Source organism: Temnothorax curvispinosus, unplaced genomic scaffold, assembly GCF_003070985.1.
Source record: "Temnothorax curvispinosus isolate PA1 unplaced genomic scaffold, ASM307098v1 QBEX01016430.1, whole genome shotgun sequence".
In the NCBI taxonomy this organism is placed as follows: Eukaryota; Metazoa; Arthropoda; class Insecta; order Hymenoptera; family Formicidae; genus Temnothorax; species Temnothorax curvispinosus.
In genome coordinates, this window is record NW_020226210.1 from 588644 (window position 1) to 610816 (window position 22173).

The 22173-nt window shown below is 40.1% G+C and overlaps 3 protein-coding genes across 5 annotated transcripts in view; 1 reads left to right on the forward strand and 2 right to left on the reverse strand.

The window, feature by feature from the left end:
• LOC112466650 (tricalbin-1-like) overlaps positions 1-7800 on the reverse strand; it is a 32287-nt gene extending 24487 nt beyond the window's left edge. The window contains exon 1 of one of the 2 annotated variants that reach the window (XM_025034872.1): positions 7595-7800. The gene's annotated coding sequence lies outside the window, so the exon portion shown is untranslated. Of the gene's footprint in view, positions 1-4197; positions 4402-7594 lie in introns of those variants that run through there. The other variant, XM_025034873.1, reaches the window with a different exon arrangement.
• A 3560-nt stretch (positions 7801-11360) lies between these two features.
• On the forward strand, positions 11361-15705 carry LOC112466652 (kinesin-like protein KIF3A). 2 transcript variants are annotated; one of them, XM_025034876.1, is made up of 9 exons: positions 11361-11485; positions 11864-12282; positions 12487-12677; positions 12757-12896; positions 13004-13201; positions 13399-13790; positions 13915-14332; positions 14528-14653; positions 14824-15705. In XM_025034876.1, exons 1-9 carry the CDS (start codon positions 11471-11473, stop codon positions 14959-14961), a joined length of 2037 nt encoding a protein of 678 aa, XP_024890644.1. In that variant the 5' UTR covers positions 11361-11470; the 3' UTR covers positions 14962-15705. The 2 variants fall into 2 exon arrangements, with proteins under 2 accessions (XP_024890644.1, XP_024890643.1); XM_025034875.1 differs by having other exon boundaries at positions 14528-14917.
• A 1187-nt stretch (positions 15706-16892) lies between these two features.
• On the reverse strand, positions 16893-21320 carry LOC112466653 (lysosomal Pro-X carboxypeptidase). The gene is made up of 7 exons (XM_025034877.1): positions 21008-21320; positions 20027-20167; positions 18809-19089; positions 18171-18328; positions 17936-18108; positions 17454-17803; positions 16893-17221 (listed from the first exon to the last, which is right to left on the reverse strand). The coding sequence occupies exons 1-7, from the start codon at positions 21188-21190 to the stop codon at positions 17029-17031; spliced, it is 1479 nt and encodes a 492-aa protein (XP_024890645.1). The 5' UTR covers positions 21191-21320; the 3' UTR covers positions 16893-17028.
• Between the last annotated feature and the right edge of the window lie 853 nt (positions 21321-22173).

The following is a 22173-nucleotide window of genomic DNA, read 5'->3' on the forward strand; positions in this document are numbered from 1 at the left end:
GCATGTGGTATAAGAATGTCTCAATTGCAAAGAGTTCAAATTTGATGGGCCCATTTTCCTACATTGGAATCATAATGACAAATAATAATAAAAAATAAAGATTAGCATTGTCCGGAGAAAGATACGTCTTTCGCGCGGAGTAATAAAGAATTAAGGAAGCAATCGCAGGATCGATTCCATGACCAATCAATACGCTTCTCAATTAATCGAGGAGCGATGCAACGCGCGCATATCGCGTCTGGCATTGCGGCACGGTGCATCTCTCACGCGATTAAATAGCGACGGCGAGTAATTTGAGTAATGGACCAACGATTACGGCAGCATTAAGAATCGCGCAGTTAACATCCGCGTACGACCGTTACCGTACCGTTAACTTAACATATACAAAATCGCCGCTTTGCAGCTGTAAGCGAGCGCGCATTGTGCGTGTCACTCTTAAATCCCGTCGATAAATTCCTCTCGAGGAGGCACGCGCGCGCGCGCGCGCGGTCGCGGGGAGAAGACGAAGACATGACCGATTGCGTTTACGGGTCTCGGATTAGACGTCCCTAATAAATGATCCATCGATCCGGCAATGAGATATTCTTCCCCGAGAGAAACGCGAGGCGGAATGAACCGATTATTTCTACGATTGACCGTGGATTATCTTAAATAACGCCTAGGTGAGTAGTTGACGCTTATAATCGGCATTCACTCCGCGAGAATTCTCGGAGAACGAAAGCGCGCGGCCGGCGACCGCGCTGGAAAGTGCAGTGACTCGGAATGCAGAATGCAGCCAGCATCGACCGGTGGGGGGCCGCGGGGGGCGGGGGGCCCGGAATCACGTGCGTGAAAACGCGAGCGCTGCACGAAACCGCGCGTTCTCCGTGCGTTACGCTCTTCCGTCGCTAAGGAATTACCGTGCTGTTAAATCGATCCGACCTGCCGCGCTCGGATGGCGATTATTTACGATATACGTCGCACGCGACAATTCCGCCGCACGACTATTGCGGCGCGATGCACCGTTGCTTAACGGCACCGTGAGTGGCCGGCACGAAATTTCCAATCTCCGCGCGAACGCGCGTTCCTCGCGCGATGCCGATCTCTCGACGATCCTTCGATCGTAACTCCTTCCGCGAGATACGAAGTACCCTGCAAGGGTACTTGAGAAAAATTCCGTTTAAGAAAATCGACGTCGATCGAAATCGACGAGAAGGCAAAGCCCGGTACTCGCGCTGGTAAGTCGAGGTCTGTCGGGTCCGTTTTTTAAATTTCGCAGAAAGGAATGCGGGGACCAGGTACGTTCTCTACATTTAAATTGCTTTCTTAATTGCGCGCGCTGTACGGAGTTCGCCGTGTTCCCTTGGCCGGGTTTCTTCGCTTTTACTCGAGTGATGCAAAAGGTAATGGATGTGGAACGGAACGGCAGGCGGTAGCCTCCGCTCTCGTCGTCGTTGTCGTCGTTGTCGCCGTCCGTCCCCCGTCATCGTCATCTCGTCTCGCTTCCTTTTCCCTCGAGTTTTATTTGCTCCTTGGGACAACATCTGTCTTATGCCTCGGCGTTACACCGCCACGTTACGCTGCTGCAGGCCGTACATAACGCCGCCCGACGCGACGCCGAGTCGGACTTTATGGCGCAAGGTGCAACGCCAGAGACAGAGAGAGAAAGAAAGAGGGAAAGGGAGAAACAGAGAAATAAAGAAAGAGAAGAGAGAGAACTTCGGAGAATCATCCGGAGAAAAAGGACTTGGACGGAGGCGATCGGAAAATACCGGGTGTCCGAGGAGGCCACGTCTTACCGTCCGACAATTCAAAAGCATAAAGAGATCTCGGAATTTACGGGAGTCAAAGTAAAATGCCTACGTAGTATATTTGGGTGGTACTCGGATGCGCAGCTCGAAAAATCAGATAACACGTGAGTCTGGTGCGATCCTAGATATACATATTCACGTATCTAAGAATGCAAGATTCTTTGATACCACATCAGTCTCTTAAAGTTGCAAGTGTGCTACTTTAAAATTATTGTATTATAGTGTCTTTAAAAATTCTGTCTATTTTATTAAATCTTCATAGAATACAAAATACGAAAAGCTAATCACTAATGTATTGATCCTTGATTTTGAAAACGTGAATACTCTAAGTAGAAGAATTATTTAAAATGTTTCAAATCTTAAAATTTAAGGTCCTGGGAACTACATATGAAAGCTTGTCAAATATAAAAATCTACAAACGCAGAACTGAAGAACGACGAAGAATACGTGTAGGTACCGGTAATCAAAACGACATCTTCTTCGCGGTATTCTAACGTTCTTTACGACGAGAAACGTATGAGGTAATATACGAGGGAGACGTCGTAGAAAAAGAAGGCGTCGTAATTAATTCTCGATCTTTTAATGGCTCCCCCCCGTAATTATCGCGTACAGGCAATTCCTAAATCAACTCCTTGCGGACAGCCAAGATCCGTCGGGAGGCAGTACATTCTGGAGGTTTAGAAAAGCCGCCGGGAACCTGTTCTCGTTTTGCCGAAAGAAGGGCTCCGACTGTTTCCCGCCACGCTTTACGTATTTACATATTTACATAGACGTACACGTCTGGTCCCCTCGTGCGGCAGTATTCTCGTACCGCGCCCGAAGCGGAACTGTCTGGCACCGAAAATATGCCCGCGCGATGCACGCGTGGCTTTCGTAATTATTAACGCTTCTCGAGCATGGACATTTATGTATAGGGAAAACGAAAAGAATCTTTAATAACGGGAACATTTGTACCAATTAAATTCTATCTAATTGTGCGGATACGGGTAATGCTCCATCACATTACCGTTAAGTTGTTATACGCGTATTTACTCCACAGAGAGTAAAATGTGAAGTTATTTTCACGTTCCCACGGAATCCGACAAAAAGGTAAATGTCACAAGATCGAATTTCCAAGTGATCACGTAATAGAGATTTCCGGCGCGTTTGAGAATTATCGGCTCATTGGAACCTAATTGGAGCCGTCGGTTGGGGAATTATCGGCTCGTCTCCCTTGGCCCCGGAGGGTCAACGCACTCCATGCATTCGCGTTGTCTTAAAAATCTCCATTACGCGAGGGAGTTCAAGATCAATGTTAAACAGATGCGAAGAAGTATCAGAGCGAGAAGCGAAGCGCGATTCACGGCGGCGTGACGCTGCGACCGCGACCTGTTGAAGAAAGGAAGAAGATATCGCGAGGAAGAAGGTGCCTGATCCTTTCCATCTTGTTACGACGAAGTGACGCTCCAAAAAATCGAGAACCGAGTAACAATCGACGGAAATTTGCATCTTCTTCGCGTATCCGAGTGCTGTTACTCGAATAACGATAAGCTCGAAGATAATTAATCAAATCTAAATGCTTTAGCATATATACTAATGTAGGTGGTGTATCTTAGATTGTAATTCCGAATCTTTATAGAGAACATTATAATATTTAAATACAAATTAGTAAACCGTCTGATGTTTCACGTGATTGCTAAGTGTCGGTGAGTGTTCTCAGTTGGCATCTTTCTCTCTTAACTTTGAAAAGTTATACGGCAATTGTGTCTAACTATAGCACTGACGTACATTCAAAGAAACACTGCTTTAACTAGTGAATGATAATGTGTAGTTCTTTCCTGAAAACGTTCTTTTCTTAGTTCCGTTTTATTCGTAGATGTGTTTATTATGTAATACGTAAGTGTGAAGTTTCACGTCTCCCCAAAATGTGCCAAGTAGACCTCTCATTTCATCCTTCGCTACATTTTTTGTTCTATTAACTTATCAATTATTTATTTCAATTGTTATTTATCTCTATCGTTCAATCATAATATAATTATTCCGCGATTATTTTTCGAATTAATCAGACTTTGTTTTCGATTTTTTACGACCGATTGGAAATCAGTTTTTAAAACATTTTGCATAAACGTACAAACATTGCATCAATCCAATGCATGCGTATATATAAAGAATTATGAAATTACGCAAAGACCTGTCGTTTTGTGGGACAAACGAGTCTTTGAGAACCAGGCATCTTGGGTCCAGCGAACCCCAAGATATATAGCAGGCGCATTCAACCGAACCGAGCAAACAAGGTTCCACCGTGACGGAAGGGTTCGCCGCTCGGCGCGATAATCCCTCCGCAGTCGCGTCACGACGAAGAAACGGAACGGAAGCGGGTTCTCGGGACCCTCCTTTCCCGCACCGGGGTACGTGGTCCCTCGCATACCTGGTCGCAGTGACGTCGCTTCGCGGCGGCGGTGCTACTCCCGGGATCGCGTCGCGCATTATCCGGGTCGTCTGCCGCCGCCGGCGGGCACCGCACTCTTCTCGCTCTCGTGGAGGGCACGCGACGCCCCGCAGTGGCTTCGCCGCTATACGCGCACAAGAATGGCGATTGAGAGAGAGAAACGACGTTTCCCTGGAGACGGTGACGGCCGCCCACGGCCGCGAGCGCGGCAACACTGACCTGCCACCACCGCGAGAGAGAGGAGAGAGGACCGCGGACTGGATAACAGAACCTCTCTCCTCCGGGTACCTCCGGCTGTGTCGGCTCCCTACTCTCCGCTCGCGCTTCTCTTCCTCTTCGCCGTTTTTCACCTCTCTCTCTCTCTCTCTCTCTCTCTCTCTCTCTCTCTCCCTCCCTCCCTCCTTTCTCTCCTCCCTCGTTCCTCCGGGCGTCTTTCGGGGAGTAAGAACGACGAGGAGCGGATCCCTCCTCATCGGCTCTCGTGTCCCAGAAGATGTGAAGTCTTGAAAAAGAAATGCAGAGGTCGAGAAAGAGGAACATGTATTTTTTATTTTTAGGAGGTCTCGCGTTCTCCACGAACGGGAAGAAACACTCGTCAACTTCAACCTCCGATTAATAATGGATTCCCGAGTTTCCTTACTTTCAGTCCCCGCGAGGAAAACCGAGAGAAAGAAAGACGGACTTTCTCGTCTCGCGTACTCGCAGGAAGGCCGGAAATCCGGAAGCGGATTAGAAAGAGAAGCGATCTCTTGGCGATTTCGCTGGGGAAGACGTGACATCGACAGAAAGAGGGCACCTCTCTCTCTCTCTCTCTTGCGCTTAATCTACCGCTCTTGCTCTTCGAATTTTTCTTTTTTTTTCATTTGTGAAGAGAAGCGGAAAGTAGACCCCGGAGGAAAGGGGAAATTGAGTAGCATCGACAGAAGGAGGACACGATTCTTTTTGCTTTTAATCGTAGCATTTAAGTTTCTTCCTCACTTTGAGTCCATAAAGAGTATCAGAAGAGAAGGTTCTCTTCGGGTCGCGTCTTACGGAAAGACGGGGGCACCGACAGAAAGAGGGCACGTTCCTTCTTACTTTTAATTGTACCCTCCGAGTTCCTTCTTCATTTTGAGTCCATAAACAGAAGTCGAAGAGAGAAACTTCTTCAAGTCGAGACCGCCAATTTAGGGAAAGACGAAGCGTCGAAAGATCGCACGCTTTATCTTACGAATAATCAAGCTCTTTGAGGTTTCTCTTTATTTCGGATTTCCTTATTGGATAGAATCGAAAGAGAAGGAAGAAGTATCGATGGAAAGAGGCTGCCCTTTTTCCCTGCGACTAATTCTCTTCGTTATCTTAAGAAAACTAACCATTCCATGTTTTTGAAATTGCAAAGATCATTTATATTGATCTTTCAACTCATTTCTAATGTACCGTTTTTAAGGCCGTGTTGACGGAAATGTGCTCGACGTAATGAAGGAACGTAAGCGACTAGAAAACAGATGACCGATGAGGAAGTGTCCGACGAGACACCTCGCTCCGTTGCCGGTGAAGCCTGAGAAGAGAGCAATGCCTGCGTGCGGATCATTGACTCCTGATAAAGCCCCTTTTCTGCCTTTTCCGCAATGACGTGCTACGATACACACACACACACACACAAGCATACAAGAACGGATCTTTATGGAAGCTGATGAGTCTTACAATTAATTAGCTTCAGCTTCAGCTCAGCTTCGGATCAATTAACTTAACCTAACTCTTTAGGTATCTATTATGCTACTGTATATAATAAACAATAACTTTTCACTCTAATGATTTTGATAAAATAATCATATAAATTGTTCCAGAGAGAGAAAAATAATTTTGTTTGTTATGATTTAAATTTCAAGAAGACTAGATGAGTTAATGAGTTCAGTTCTGTTCTAGCCCTGCTAGCCATCGACTTAAAAACATATAATTAAAGCCTATATATAGTTTCAGAATATAAATTTTTGATAGTCTACAATGTCGTTCAGAAATATTCTTTATTCGTCTAAAATTAAATTGTATTATCCCAAAGCATGCAAATACAGGTTTGTAATAACACGTTTGCGACGGGATATTCCTCATGAATTATACGCCGAGCAATTCACGTAATTGCGGGCTTGAATTTATTATAATCAAAAGCGTAACTCGCGCGATAGTCAAAAGCGATAGCACAAATGCTCCACGTGCGCCGGTCGTTTTCACGTTGCCGGCGTTGTATGTACATCTTGTCTAGTATATCGACGATAGTAGATCACCGCGAATATCTACTAGAAACATCATGCAATACTCACGCTGTATCGTGCCCCACGTGCGTGCGTCGTTACAAGATTCGGCCGGGGGGGTGTTTTCACGCGATTGCTTCGCGCGTGACGCGCGTTAGTGTACACGCGTGCGGCCGGATCGATCAATAATGCTGCGGAGTTCTAAGTTCCGAAGGCGGAGTGAGCGTACGTGTGTTATGGGCGCCATGTAAATGCCGGGCCCCCACGTTCGTGCATATTTCAATGTATACCGCGTATTTATTGCGCAACAGAAATAGTAACCGGTAGAAACCCATACGGCGAGTACCGCTTGTAATTTATATGGAAATACTATAAGTCCTCTCGCGGATGCATTTTCACTAAGCCGGCAGATAACGCGCGCTTTCCGCCCGCGGAAAATATGGTAACACACGTTAAACGAGCGCGAGGTCCCTGCCACAGTTTCCACTTTATATTTATAATGTATATAGACCACACACTCGCACACACTGCTTTAAATATCAATTATTCCACAGAATTGGTCTGCTCGATAAAGCGCACTTTCCAATCGCGACGTTTGCATCTCAGATCGTTATAAACATCCTGTCGTATCAATTTTTCGCCCACCATATCTCTCTTGCTTTGTCTGACGTTTGACCTATTTATTTTTTTACCACATTTCTATTTTTATAACTCCGAGAACAATTTTTAGTCTCGTTGAAGCGCTATTATTCTCGCGGATAATATCCAGCGTCCCGGGAATGGAGCCGCGCGACGTCGAACAACGTCAGATTATTGACAAGCATCCTCTCTCTCTCTCTCTCTCTCTCTCTCTCTCTCTCTCTCTCTCTCTCTCTCTCTCTCTCTCTCTCTCTCTCTCTCTCTCTTTCTCTGAGAGATTCAGCATCCTCTCGTTTTTTTTTCCCGGATCGTACAACTGTGGATTCGATTTTCTCACTTCACGCAATTTCACACGTTTCGCGCTACGTATCGTCCGCTCGCTTCATCCTTTCGCACCGAGGAAGATCTACGCGTGGTCGCATCTTCGCGTAAATTTTCTCTCCTTAACTGTTCGCAGCTAAGCAGGTCAGAGGGATTATTTAGAGCTCTCGATCGAGTTTGATTCTTACCTGGTGCGTGATGTACCGGTGGAGGAGGGGGGACGGCTCACATCGCGTTCCCGCGTAACGGCTGGAAGTGTCAACCCTTTAGCGTCGGTGACGCCGCTTTATCGTGGCGGTTTTCTTCTGGTACTTGTGCGGGACATATAGCGCTACCGTGCCCCAGGAACAACGCATTGTTACGTCCGTCAGCTGCTGCTCCGCTCCGCTCCACTTTGTGCCGGCACGGCACACCGGGACAGCGAGAGGGACGCGAAGCCGGCGCGTGGAGAAGGGTACGAGGCAAACGACGGACGGGGGCAACCGTCCCGGCGAGCGGGACAAAGCCAAGGGAAAATGCGTGGAGAGAGAAAGAATAGGGAGGGGTCGGTTGATGACGCATGTATACGAAGCTGGACCTTATCTCGTGCCCAATTAGCTTATTTCGAGTAACGTGTGAAATAACTAACCGTTGGAATGTAAATATTGTTTATCTCTCGCGTTGCAACGGGAGAAAAATTAACAAGAGAAAGGAAGAGTGTACGAAAAAAAAAACAGAACGGAAAAAGAGAAGGGAATTTATAAAGGAACTAAATTTTTTCGAAAATTAAACCGCTTTCTTTAAATCATAACTAAAATAATTTGTGCGTGTATATAAACACACACGCGATATATAATTGATTTTTACTGTATGTAAATGAGAAAATAGAAAAAATAGGAAAGATAAAAATGAATGAGGATAGAATAACGAGGATATCTTCTTTTGCTGAATATTTTTAAAATGGAAGCGGAGAGAAAAGGCTGTAATGAAACGAAAAAGAAGAGGATGAGAGACCAGAAAAGAAACGAAGGGAAAGTCGAATGAAAATCATGTTAATTTGTAAGATAGGCGCCATCTCGTCCCGATTGACTCTTAAACAGTTCTACTGAAAGGTAATCGAATGACAAGCGTCGTTCCGCCCAGAACTTTCATGGGTAGAAAGTAAGGGTTTCACGCACACAAGTTTAGATGTCTTCTCACGATTTCTGTACGCTCGTTTTAACGTCTTGCGGGCGCTTGCTTATATACCGGCCGCTTAATTACACAGCTCAAATTGCGCGATACACAAGTGCAAACGACGCGGCAGTTATAGCGCGATGTCACGCTGTACATTATGCGGAGCGGTATATTATGCAGAATGTCCTACTTCTAGCGGAGATTAACCGGCTAATGATAGAATCTTTTATAAATCTGGAGAAAGAAAGAGAGGGCGAACTCAATTCTCAGCGAGAACATATCTATTAGAGGGAGAGTATATCTATTCTTTACTCTGTAGAAAATTACTGCTACTGCATTTCTTAGCGAGGATGTATCTATTCATTGTCGAAAAGATTTCTTAGCGAAAGTCAACAAAGAATGTCTATTCTTCGTTGAAATTTTTAATCTCTTCGACGTGTGAGATGTATTTGTGATTGTTCCAAACGGAAAATAAAATTCACGTGAAAATAAATGAGAAATTGAATTTTGTTGTTAATTTGTATTTTTGAAGCTTCAACTTTGTGCGCGATTCAGTGTAAATACAAAATTGTTAAAGTCACAATACGTTAAGGAAATAAAATCTTTCTTCGTTTTATCTGATCAATCTGTTATCGAAGAAAATACGGTAAAAAATGGAATATATCCTGTAGCAACAACTTTTTGTTACGTTATTGTACAAACATTTTGTGCGTTATTATAATAGAAAATAGAAACGACCTGCTGACAACGTTGAGTTTCGTGCAAATCGTCTGAGAAAATACATATAATGTAGCTTGAATAAGAAGTGTTTAATTTTAGAAAGCACTTATTCGAGCGTTATCTGTTTCTTTTTCTTAATCAATAAATGAAACGATAATATTATCAAAATTAGTCATCGATGAAATTATCGAGTACGACTGGAGGTCGGCTTATGTATCTTGAAAAACGAGGTGAAAATTACAAAAGTAAACAGATTTATTATATTTCAGCAAATAAAATCATATGTAGGTACTCTAATGAAGACGTTGGAACTCAAAACCTGAAATATATTAGGTGTACAACTTAATTCGGTCCGTTTTTTTGCTTGAAAAACGCATTTATTGTGAAAGATCGGTACGTACGGTTTTATTCAAAGTATTGTCTATTGTTAGCCACTACTTTTTCCCATCTTTCTGGCAGTATATGGATACCGCGTCGGAAGAACGCTTCATCCTTTGAGGCTTCCACAAATCGACCCAATTTTTGATATCCTAATATGATGTGAAGTGCTGCTCAGACAGGCCGTGCGCCATTGATCGAAATAAATGGTAATCAGAGGGAGCAATGTCTGGTGAATATACATACAGCGGGTGGGGTAGGACTTCCCATTTCAACGTTTCCAATATGTTTTGACGGGCTTTGCGACATGGGGTCGAGCATTGTCATGCTGCAAAATCACTTTATCGTGTCTATTGTTGTTGAAATGGCTTGTTGAGTCACTCCCAATGATCCTGTAAATTCTTCTTGCGTTTGACACGAGTCTTGATCAAGTAATGCCTTCAATTCTGCGAAAACCTTCGAAAACCTTCTCTCTTCCACCGTCATGCCGGTCTTCGACGTCAAAATCATCGTTCTTGAAGCATTGAAACCACTCTCGGCACGTTCTTTCACTAATTGCGGCCTTACCATACGTATTTGAGAGCATTCGATGAGCCTCAGCCACAGATTTCTTCATATTGAAGCAGAAAATTAAAACCTCCCGCGAATGACGAGAATTTGGCTCGTAAGCTGCATTTTCAATCGAGAATAACTTTATGATGCAGACACAAATCGATTAATATTTCGATGGCGTTATGTTTACAAATGCCTAAGCTTATTGTATGACGTCTACGATCTATTTATTTCGACTACCACTTACTGCTACAATCATCTTTTGAAAACGGACCAAACTAAGTTGTACACCCAATATTCTGAAATAGATCAAACTATTTATCTTTAGAGTCCTGCTCATAATGTAAATAAAAAAGAAATCAAAACAAAGTTCTAGTTTTTAAAATTGAAATATTTGATGATTATTACAATATTGAAATATTTTATGATTTTCTTTTTCTTATTCTCCTAATTACATTCTATTTTCAAGAGTTTAGACCTTGTTGGTTCGATACTCGACCTTATGAGGTTCTAGGAATTCTTGGAATAGCGATTCTTGGAATTCTTTGAATTTTCAGATAATACCATCTCTTCGCTTATTATGCTCCTCTTACACTTTATTAATTTCCGCGAATTTAGATCGATTATATTGAAATCTTTAAACTTCAAACTTTTAGAAGCATAGAATTCTTAATTGGAACTTTCTTTAGTTTACATAGGAATAAGTGTGGAAGGATATACTTATTTACAAATGTTTTGTATCATTAATCATAATAATATAGAAAAAAAGTTCATCAAACAATAAACAATTAATAATTCTATCCGCGTTAACAAAATATAAGTATTAACTTAATAAGGTAAAGTAAAATAAGTTAATTAAATTAATCGGAATCGAAATCACCCTAAAAACGGCCATCGTAGTTTATTAATTGCTGTTTATTGCAAAAAGCATGTTGCCTCTTGGCAGACTTTTATAAATTGTCTCTCAAGCGGTAGGTAAAATAGATGCATAAATTATTATACAAAGGTAAGTTAATATAATTGCCGATTGCAATATTACCAATAGTAGCTTAATTATCGACAGACTTTATTGACTAATTGTTTGCCGTTGCAACGAAAAGAGGACCTCTTCATCTGCGGACGGCAGCATCGATCCATTTGTTTACCGAGGTCGTCTGCTAGCCCGACGTTCCCTGACGTTTTTCCGCGAACGTTTGCGAATTATGCTGTGAGAAACGCCCCGCGTTTATGTGACTGCTGCGGGTGAAAACGGATCCGCGATGCCGGGGACCGAAGTTAGTATCATTCTTTACAATAAATCTATCCTGTCAGATAAAGAAATAAATGTTGACGTTTTATGACGTTCCCTAACGTCAAGCGCGACAGTAACCGGGACAAGACCTCTGCGACTCATCTAACATCTTATTTTTTATTGATTGAATTCAACATGTATATATAATAACATTAATAATTTATTTGATATATTAGTAGCCGATACTGGTACAGCAATATTTGATCTAAATCCACATTATAGAATCTAATTTTTCTGTTATTTCTCTTTTTGGATTTTACTTTTGGATTTACCGCATTAAATTTAATTATCTCATCAGAAATCACACATCTTTAGAATGAAGTAACATTTAAGTAACGCATGACATTATTTACATATCCAGGACAGCACGACGGAGCTGGGAGAGATAGAAAATGTCAGGGTGGTGGTGCGAGTTCGGCCGTTGAGCAGCAAGGAGTTTGACACCCACTGCAAGAACATAATAGAGGTGGACGCTCTGAACGCCGAGATCACCGTAGAGAATACGAATGCGGCTCACGGAGAGCCACCGAAGGTCTTTTCCTTCGACGCGGTATTCGACACGGACTCGACCCAGGTGGACATCTACAACGAGACCGCCAGGCCTATCGTGGACAAGGTTCTGCAGGGCTACAATGGGACGATCTTCGCGTACGGCCAGACTGGCACCGGCAAAACTTACACCATGTCCGGCGCCAAAACCTCTCCGCAGGCCAGAGGAATCATTCCAAATACGTTTGCTCACATCTTCGGTCACATAGCCAAAGCTGACGAGAATCAGAAGTAAGGCAACGTATACGCGCCTGGAAACGAAATATGATAAGGAGTCTTTCGCTGCTTTACGAAATATATCATTTTTACGATTCTGCAAAACAGAGATACCTTGGGACAGCTTGTATCATTAAACTGAGCACAGTTAAAAAAATACTTTTCTAAGCAGATTGTATTTATTTAAGGTATTAATATATTGATGATTGTTGTTAATAGATTCCTCGTGCGTGCAACATACCTAGAGATCTATAATGAGGAGGTACGAGATTTGCTCGGTAAGGATCAGAATACTCGATTGGAGGTGAAGGAAAGGCCGGACATCGGAGTGTTTGTGAAAGATCTGAGTGGGTACGTGGTGAACAACGCCGACGATTTGGATCGTATTATGTCTCTCGGCAATAAAAATCGTGAGTAACGACGATAGATAACAAAATTGATGATGCGTGTATAAGTAAAGTAGCTAAAAATAATTCTGGACTCGTGCAGGTGTTGTCGGGGCTACTGCCATGAATGTGTCCAGCTCCCGGTCCCACGCGATATTTACCATTACGGTCGAATCTAGTCAGATCGGTGAAGATGGGGAGCAGCATGTGAAAATGGGGAAGCTCCATTTGGTGGATTTAGCCGTACGTGTATTACTCATATGACACAAAATATGATTTCTCAAATACAAAATTTTTTTCGACACTCCTGAACTTTTTTCTCTGCTAATTTCATTTATCTCGACATTTAGGGATCAGAAAGACAAAGCAAGACAAAGGCGACGGGTCAGCGGCTTCGCGAAGCCACTAAGATCAACTTGTCACTGTCCACATTGGGAAACGTAATATCCGCGCTGGTTGACGGACAGAGCTCTCACGTGCCTTACAGAAATTCCAAACTGACTAGATTGCTTCAGGACTCGTTGGGTGGCAATTCGAAAACGTTGATGGTAAAGTGATACAGTATAAACATTTCATTACTTTAATTGTTCTAAGTAATTACGAACATATTACTAGGTTTATAAGTAATAAAATTAGCAATTGTTTTTAGATAGAATTTATTTACTTCAGCTTTACAATAGCAATTGTTTTTATGTTCACAAGCAATTATAACGAATATTTAATATCACTAATATCGCTGTTGCAGTGTGCAAACATTAGCCCAGCAGATATAAACTACGACGAGACTATAAGTACTTTACGTTACGCGAATCGGGCGAAAAATATCAAGAATCACGCGAGGATCAACGAAGATCCGAAGGATGCTTTGCTTCGTCAGTTCCAAGTTGAGATCGAACAGTTGCGCAAACAGTTGGAGGAGAATGGTGCGGAGCTCTCAGAATCGGAAGATGAATCGGAGGATTCGGACGAATCAAGAGAAACGAAACGAGATAAGAAGGCTCGACGTAGAAGGAGTCAAATAATGTCGGTGGAAGAATTGGAGAACAGAGACACTGAATCGACAGAGAAGGTCGACAAGGCCGAGAGGGACGATAAGAGTCCAGTGGATAAAGACGTTATCGAACTGAAGAAGACTCAGTAAGTTTTTGTCAAAGTATAAAATAAACTAAATAAGATAATTAAATTTGTAATATAAAATGAATAAGTATAGTAAGTGATTTAAGTACAACACTCTCATTAAAATCAAGTGCCTTAATTCCAGGACCGAGAAGGAAGCACTGCGAGAGAAGATGCAGAATTTACAGAATAAAATATTAGTGGGCGGCGAAAATCTGTTAGAGAAGGCGGAGGCTCAGGAACAATTATTAGCTGCCACAGCAGTCGAACTCGAGCAGCGGAAGAGCCGAGAGGAACAATTGAAGAGGGCCATTAAGGCGAAAGAAGCAGAACGCATTGACATTGAAGAGAAGTATTCATCTCTGCAGGAAGAAGCGGCTGGGAAAACGAAAAAATTAGCGCGCGTGTACACGATGTTGATGTCCGTCAAGGCGGAGCTGTCCGATCTGCAGCAGGAACACCAAAGAGAGATGGAGGGACTTCTGGAAGGTGTACGGGGAATCGGCAGAGAGCTGCAGCTGCAGAATCTCATTGTGAACCATTATATTCCCGTTCAGTATCAAGTATGTGGAAATATTTTTGCACAAATTCTTTTGAATAATATTAACAAAAATGAGATAAAAGCTTAAAATTGAAGTTTGCAAACTGGTCAAAACGATGAGTGACAACTAAGGAGTCTGAAAAGCACTGGTCAAAGTTAATCATTTTGCGAATATATAAAATATATTATTTAAATACATCTCTGTGTTATTTTACAGACGATGATCAAGAGATATGTTCACTGGAATGAGGATATAGGCGAATGGCAGCTAAAATGCGTGGCATATACAGGGAATAATATGCGAAAAGCACAGACCGCATCGCCGATAGGGAATAATAAAGACGTAAGATTATCCACCTATCATTTTGTCTTATTAATCCCAGAAAGGAGAGAACGAGCTGTTTTTGGTATCGTCCGAAACTGGTTGTCTCTCTTTTACGACCAAAATTTCAGTCATCAGACACTGAATATATATATTAATACATAACAACATATAAAAATTTTTCTCTGCAGACAATGCCGCCAGACATGTCGAACATATATCTGTCTTACAACATTGGGACAGACAATACGTTTGTGCAACCGAAGAAAGTGCGAAGCCGTTCTGGCGTTCCCAGACCAACTACCGCACATCGACGTACACCGCACTAAACACGAAGATCTTCGGTCGTTGAATCGCAGAGGTTTATCTTTTCTCACATTTTTGTAGATCCATTTTTTCGGAGACACACGCATCCACGTTTGCGTGAGCAAACGTGCAGTATATTTACTATGTACTCATATCGGTGTGATTAGATAATACACCCGTTTTTCAATATCTTGTATTACTTTTATGATCTCGAGATCTTTTTTTATACATATATGTAACATGTGAGAAAGATGCCTAACAATATCGTGAATACTGTTGAGAATATAATTTAATGCTAATTATAGACACAGTAGATGAATTCGAAACTACTTAAACGCATTCTTTTCGAAGTCACTTTGGAGCACGCCATAAGAAGTATTTTATCCAAAAATATTAATTTTTTTTATTTATAACATAACGTAGTAAGACTATCCCAACACATTTACAAATACTATGTTAAGATATTAAAAATACATTTTCGTGTTAACAATATGCGAGAGAGATTACTCTGGTAACATAGAAAAATAATGAGTCCATTAGAAAAGTGAAAAAACAATGCTGTACCTGTGAAACGAGAAAGATTTGAGAATTCCAGAAAATCGATGTACCTATATAAAAAAAATCATGATATCATATTTACATGATATTTGTAGATTCGATTTAAGATCCGACGTTCTTTTAAGAGAAATTTATTCTACATTTAGAAATTCTTATATCTTTGGTAGCTTTATTCGCTTATACTTACTCTCTACATGATTCCTTCGGACAAACTTGGCATAAGAAATTTACATAAAGCGATAAAAAGATAAACTAGGAGTTATACAGCGCATATATTTATAATTAATGTCGAGTATATGTCGAATAATCACGATAGCGTTATGAATTTTTATTTGATAAAATAGCCATTTTTATGTGCTATAGTGATATTAGATTCGTGACAAAAGATTTTAGACAACGCAAACGTCTGAAAGATATTGTGAAAATGTCCGAAAAGATCGGATGTTTTTCAAATACGTTTTAGACTTTTGCGTTGTCTGAAAACGTTTTATACTCTCTCTTAGATCTTTTAGAATGCCCGATGAGGTATGTGCATTTATTATTTACTGTGATACCGAAATGCTTTCGCGTATATTTTAGGTTGAGTTTTTACCAACGATTTGTTTAGCATTATAAGCTGATTCACGGCAGCGTTGAATATTTATTGTTGTCGCGGCGTACGTGTTTTGTTTTTGTATTTTTAATTTGAAAAATAAAGAGGATGAATCTAATTAGCGGTAAAGCCCTTTTAATCAACCTAACTGGCTTATAATCATTATAATCGTCATGACAATACCCCATCATTCGTTTTGGTCAAATTAAGCGTCAAAACGTTTCGACCAGAAGTTTTGGTCCTTCTAATTTGATATAATTTTAATCCTTATATATATATATATATATATATGTATTTATATATTGATATATATATAATTTTTATAAATTGTTTTGTTTAGTATTTGTCGCAATAAATTCTCTATTAGCGTTTTTCATTGGCAGAACTGGTGCGCACTCAGTGCACATTAAAGCCGTTGTACACTGATTTAATCTCTAATATTTAAAGTAAAATGCAAATATTTCGACTGATAAAATACCCAGTACATATTTTACCAAATAGTGCAATAAAGAATATTGAGAATTTCATGATTTAACCCGTTTATATTAAACATACACTTTACGTTGGTTTGTATACGACGGCTTTAATGTGCACTGAATGCGCACCAGCTCAGCCAATGAAAAACGCTATAAATGTATATAAGCATCCTATTTAAATTTCTCTGTAGAAAATTTATTGCGACAAATACTAAAAAAAAAAAACAATTGATACAAAGAGAATAAATTTCAACCAGCAAGTAGTGCGATTCTGTAACTCGTTATGCGTCGTTATATGCTCATAACGATAGTTGCGCAGCTTTTTTTCCATAGTATACTTGTGCAACGACAAAACATAACGATACCGACACTGTCGTTAAGAGTTACAGAATAGGGGTACAGGCGAGTTAATTCGATAATCTCGCGAACTTCTTTCATTGCACCGAATTTTAAAAGTTTCCTAATCAATATTCTTCGATCCACTTGGTAATTGAGTGCCGATGGAACTTACGCGTCAACAGAACGCTGTACGGATCTTTACTGTTAGTCGCTCGTAAGTCGAGATGATGAGCGGCATCTGGCATCAACATCGAAATTACCGACTCGGATAAATTGCGCAGCACACCTCCGCTCGTCCATGGATCCAGCAATCCGTTGCTGCAAAATAAAAGGAAGAATTGAGTTTATTGGCGAACAAGCAATGTAGAAGCAAAATTAAAATAAAGTAATCAAAGTAGAAGTGTAAAAAGATTCATATTACTAGAAAAGATATAAAATTAAAAATATAAAATAGGAACAAAATATGGAAAATAAAATTGGAAACAGGCTCACGTACAAAAGATGCGAGAAGATCAGATATTTGCTTATAGATATCGTTTTTTTCATATACCTAAAAACAATGTTACTTGCGCTGGTAAAATTCCCGCAGCCGTATTGCTCACAAACTAGATAAGGTTGTGATGATACAGAATATCTTTTGAAACAGGTATTATTATAATCTCCAATGTTCCACTCCGCCGGCTCGAACATATCGTTGATGCCATCGGTACATATTGGCAACACCATTTCCGTGCACGTCTGATAATCCCATCCTTGATCGGCGTCCAAACCCGGTGCCGCATTCATGGAAATACAGCTCGTTTTACCGGTATAATTTGTATATACACTGATAGCTCGGTAAAGTGCCGATAACAGCGGTTTTCCCGTCAACGATGCATTTGTCAGATGTTGACAGAAAACCTGAGCGATAATAAATATGTAAATTATCAATTTTGGAATCTTCAAATTGATCTTGATTGAAATATATAATTATTCTATGGGTGAATCTATAGGTGAAGGAAAGTTTACGATTATAAAATTCAAAATGCTCACGTTAATTGGATTACCCGGTAGCGGCGCCAAGAAGTCAGCCTCGTACGGATAATTGACCATGGCCAGGTTTATGTAGACCTCGTGCAAGAAATCTTTCAGCGTCTTGACATGCTCCGCAGTTTTCAGCGGCTCGCACAGTTTCCAATTGTCTGACAACCACTTTTTGCCTTCGTCTAAAACATAAGAAGGGCAAAAATAAGAGAATTGACGGATTATTGGAGTACTGTTTCGTTACCATTTGAAGTCACATTGCTAATCGTACTCCACGCCCTCCGGATAAGCTTTGGGCACGTTGGATTCACGGCGCGATAGTCCGAGGTTGCTATCCGAGAGAACGCCTCGCATTCCACAATGCCCGTAAACTGCAGAACCGGTGCAGAGGCCGCAATCGCGCTGCAATGCATCAATAATATTGTTTAATATTATATATGTAATATATGTGTAATATTATATATGTAATATTATATGTTTAACCCGATAAGTTGCCGTTCAAACAAATGCGCACTATTGCTGACAAAGGATATTACTTTGTATATATCTTGCCTCATGTTATACATATATTATCATTATTATACACACATAGAGTTTTGAATATCAAAATATGTAGTTCTCTAGAATATCAAGATAATTCTCTTATTTTAAATCTTTCGCACTCTTTTCTATGGATTTATTACATCGCAGTATTTTATTCTAAGAAGGTAAGCAAAATCGAGCTATGAAATATAATCTACACTGACACAGCACCGATCTTTAAATATAGAATAAATACATATTCAGATATATTTAATATTAAGATAGGTATATATATATCTTCCTTTATCAGTGCTCTTAGTCATACAAAAGATACCGTTATCGTCCTGCGATAAAACATACCCCTGAACAACGTGAGGATACTTCATGCGCATCCAAGCGCTGAGCATACCACCGTACGAGCCACCGAAAGCTATGACTGGGCTGCGCTTATATCCTTGTTGCGACTTCAGATGCCCGATAAGCTCCACGTAATCGGCTAGAGCTTGCTGGGACGTCAGATAGCCAAGATGCTGCGGATCCGCGAAGGACCGGTTCCCATAGGGCAGCGATTCGCCATAGTAACGGTGTTCGGCGAATACTACCAACGCGCCGAATTGCGGTGCAATTTCCCATAGGAAGCCCTACCGGAATATATCAAGCTCGTTCTTAAAGAATCGAAATGGGGCAACGCACACAAGGCTAAAAACTGATATTTATTAAATATTCGGTCGATTTACAATTTGCAACTTTCTCATCGCTAATTTAATATATTAACTTTAATTTTGAGATTTATTTAATAAGACGAAAGATATGGATCATTTATCTCGATTGATAATCATAATTTAATCAATTAGAATTAAATCATGATGAATTTATTTTCAATTGATGTATCGAAGAAGAAAACAGGAACAAATCTTATTTGTTAAATATTATATATAGTCTTCTGCAATCTCTATTCTACGCATTATCAAGTATATTATAATATAATGTATAATGTAGTAGTATAATGCGGCATAGCAACAAATCGACCTTCAGTCGCGGAATATTTTCGTGCTTGCTTCGCGACAAGAGGATTAATCTTTTGTTAGAGTTTTTTTGTTAAAGAAGCAACGCGGTCCGGCAACGGGTGAACAGGTCCTACAACTCAGTCCTGCAACGATCGCCGTAAGAGACAGTCGCTCTCGATTTTACGGATTCTGTATCAGTTTATAATAAATCCTGACTATTATAAAGTGTCTCATTTAACGAGTGGCTTAATCCCCTTACATTATTAACTTTATTTTAGTATTTTATTATCAACGATACTAACTATTCTACATTTTATTTACAATTTCTTTGTAAAAAAAAAAAGAAATATTAAAGTAATATTAAACAAAAGTTTTTTCTACAATTAAAAAACACATTTATGTATTACAGCATAATCGATAATCTTAGAAATGTGTTTATTAACGCGATATCGCATTACGATAAAAACATCCTACTTCCGCGGGTTAGTTAAGTCAAATGTGCAGTTAATTAAGCCGATAACGCGATATCGCATATCAATAATCGTGCCCATAAACAGCTGACCGCTCTTACCGTATTCTCTGCGAAAACTTCGATACTGCCTTCGTTCCCGGTGTAGAAGAATATAGGGGGGTTCTCCGTTTTTCGCCAAGTGTCGTTTATGAGATATCTCAATTTGAAAGTGTCCTGTACGGCGAAACTGAAGTGATCCACCTTGAAAAAACGTATCGTAAAATTACCAACAGCAATTGAATTTTACGTTCATTGACGTTAACAGCTACTTTTGATAATTATCAGCTTTGCATTTAACAGAAATTAGTAATAACTAGACATCGGATTTTTATGTAAAACTGTATATTTTCTTAATAGAAAGCAGATTGGGAAGTAAGATCAAAATATAATTCTGTCTTATCGAAAAAGCATTCTAAAAATGCATATTTATTTAATTATGCATATTGCGCATATTTGTGCATATTTGTATATTTTGTACATGTTTGCATATTTTGTGCGTATTTATATATTTTTGCGTGTTTTCAGCTTGTCATATAGAAATATGACATTTAAAAAATATAAAATCTAATAGAAAACATATTGGTATATGTTGCAGGATAAATATGTTGGATATTATGAATAATCTAAATTTCTTAGGTATTAATTGCTTTTCCAATAATAAATTTCTACATAAAAAATCCAATGTCTAATAATTATTAGTGAACACGTTCCACGCCGTTTTTGTACATTCAGGCCGTATGCACTACACTACAATGTCAATCTCTATGCTATACATTAATTTAATTGCATATATGTATAATGAATCGATCAATGATATATTACGAAATATTTTGTAATGGTGTATGTTTACATTGAAAATATTAAACGGCGTGAATGGAAAGTTCAGCGTGAGTCACCGCGTGTTTTAGTATACAATTAATTATCAGTGTGATTTATAATTAACAGAAATTATAACAATAATTATCTCGCAAGTGGGGTATAATTTAGGTACAATTAATCATTTTTTTTTTCAAATGGTAGAAAAAATTAGCGACAACTCACGCGCACGTCGAGCGTCTTGATCTCGTATTTATATCGGGTGTTTCGCGGTGACGACGGCGCGTCATGATTGACGGCCTGGCTCGCCGTGGATTCACTTGGAGGACTTCGAGGTGTTGTCAGCTGGACCGTCGACCGGCACAGCGCGACCACGGCACAGAGCAGCAGCAACGTCCGTAGGCACATAATGCAATCACGTGGAGGTCCGCGTTCTCACTGGAACGCGTTCGAACTGAACAGTGTTCTCGACTCTCGGCAGAATGCTCCGTGCTCCGGCTCCGCTCCGTCCCGCTTCGTCCGGCTCCACTCCATCCGGCTTCTGTCTCCGCGACCTGCGGTCCTGCGCAACTCGGCGTATACGGGGTGTCGCGGAAGGAACGGATCGGCTCCGGCAGTATCTGCTTTGTCGCGTTGCGTCGTTTTACGAACATACATATATATATCTTCGTAAAATGGATTTGTAACGTTGAAACGTAAAATAAGATTACATATGTATCCTTTTAATTATATACAATCTTCTTTTATATATATAAAAAATTTACAAACATAAATTTATTTATAATATAATTTATAATTAATTATACATGTAAATTATTATTATATATAATTATTTATAATTAATAAATAATTTTTGTATATTGTAAAATTTCTCTTTTATATGTATAAATTTTTCAGTTTTAACGTTAACGTTAAGAATTTTTTTTCACACGTAAAAGAGAAATTGTCGGAATAAAGTAACGCAACGACAATACACTTCGACAGCGACATAAATTCTTTATTACAAAAAATAAATTAATTCACTCTACATACAAAAATACAATAACTAATTAATATTAATAATACTTCTCTACATCCAGTGGCGACACTGTTGAACTAATGTTTACTTATTTTACGACATGCGACGCATCGATGCCGGTCAATAATCTTACCAAGATCTTCACTACGAGAGATATACACAGGGATTTGATTTATATTATACTCCGCGATTCTTACAAGCCGATACGTAATTGGCCATTCACTGAGATTGCACACAATTGCGTAATAAAATATTATAGTAATATAAAAATAGTAAATCGAGAGATAGAGAGAAAGAAAGAGAGAAACGAGGAGAGAAGGGGGAAAGTTGATCGAATTTTTGGCTTCGCCATCGAATTTGTTCGTTCGATGGC

Coding starts and splice junctions, on each gene's coding strand:
- LOC112466652 (XM_025034875.1), top strand. Junction 13,791..13,914: donor ATCGAACTGAAGAAGACTCA/GTAAGTTTTTGT, acceptor CCTTAATTCCAG/GACCGAGAAGGAAGCACTGC. Junction 14,333..14,527: donor ATATTCCCGTTCAGTATCAA/GTATGTGGAAAT, acceptor GTTATTTTACAG/ACGATGATCAAGAGATATGT.
- LOC112466653 (XM_025034877.1), bottom strand. CDS start 21,190: ATGTGCCTACGGACGTTGCTGCTGCTCTGTGCCGTGGTCGCGCTGTGC. Junction 17,804..17,935: donor TACCGGGTAATCCAATTAAC/GTGAGCATTTTG, acceptor ATTATCGCTCAG/GTTTTCTGTCAACATCTGAC. Junction 17,222..17,453: donor GCAAGTAACATTGTTTTTAG/GTATATGAAAAA, acceptor TTTATTTTGCAG/CAACGGATTGCTGGATCCAT.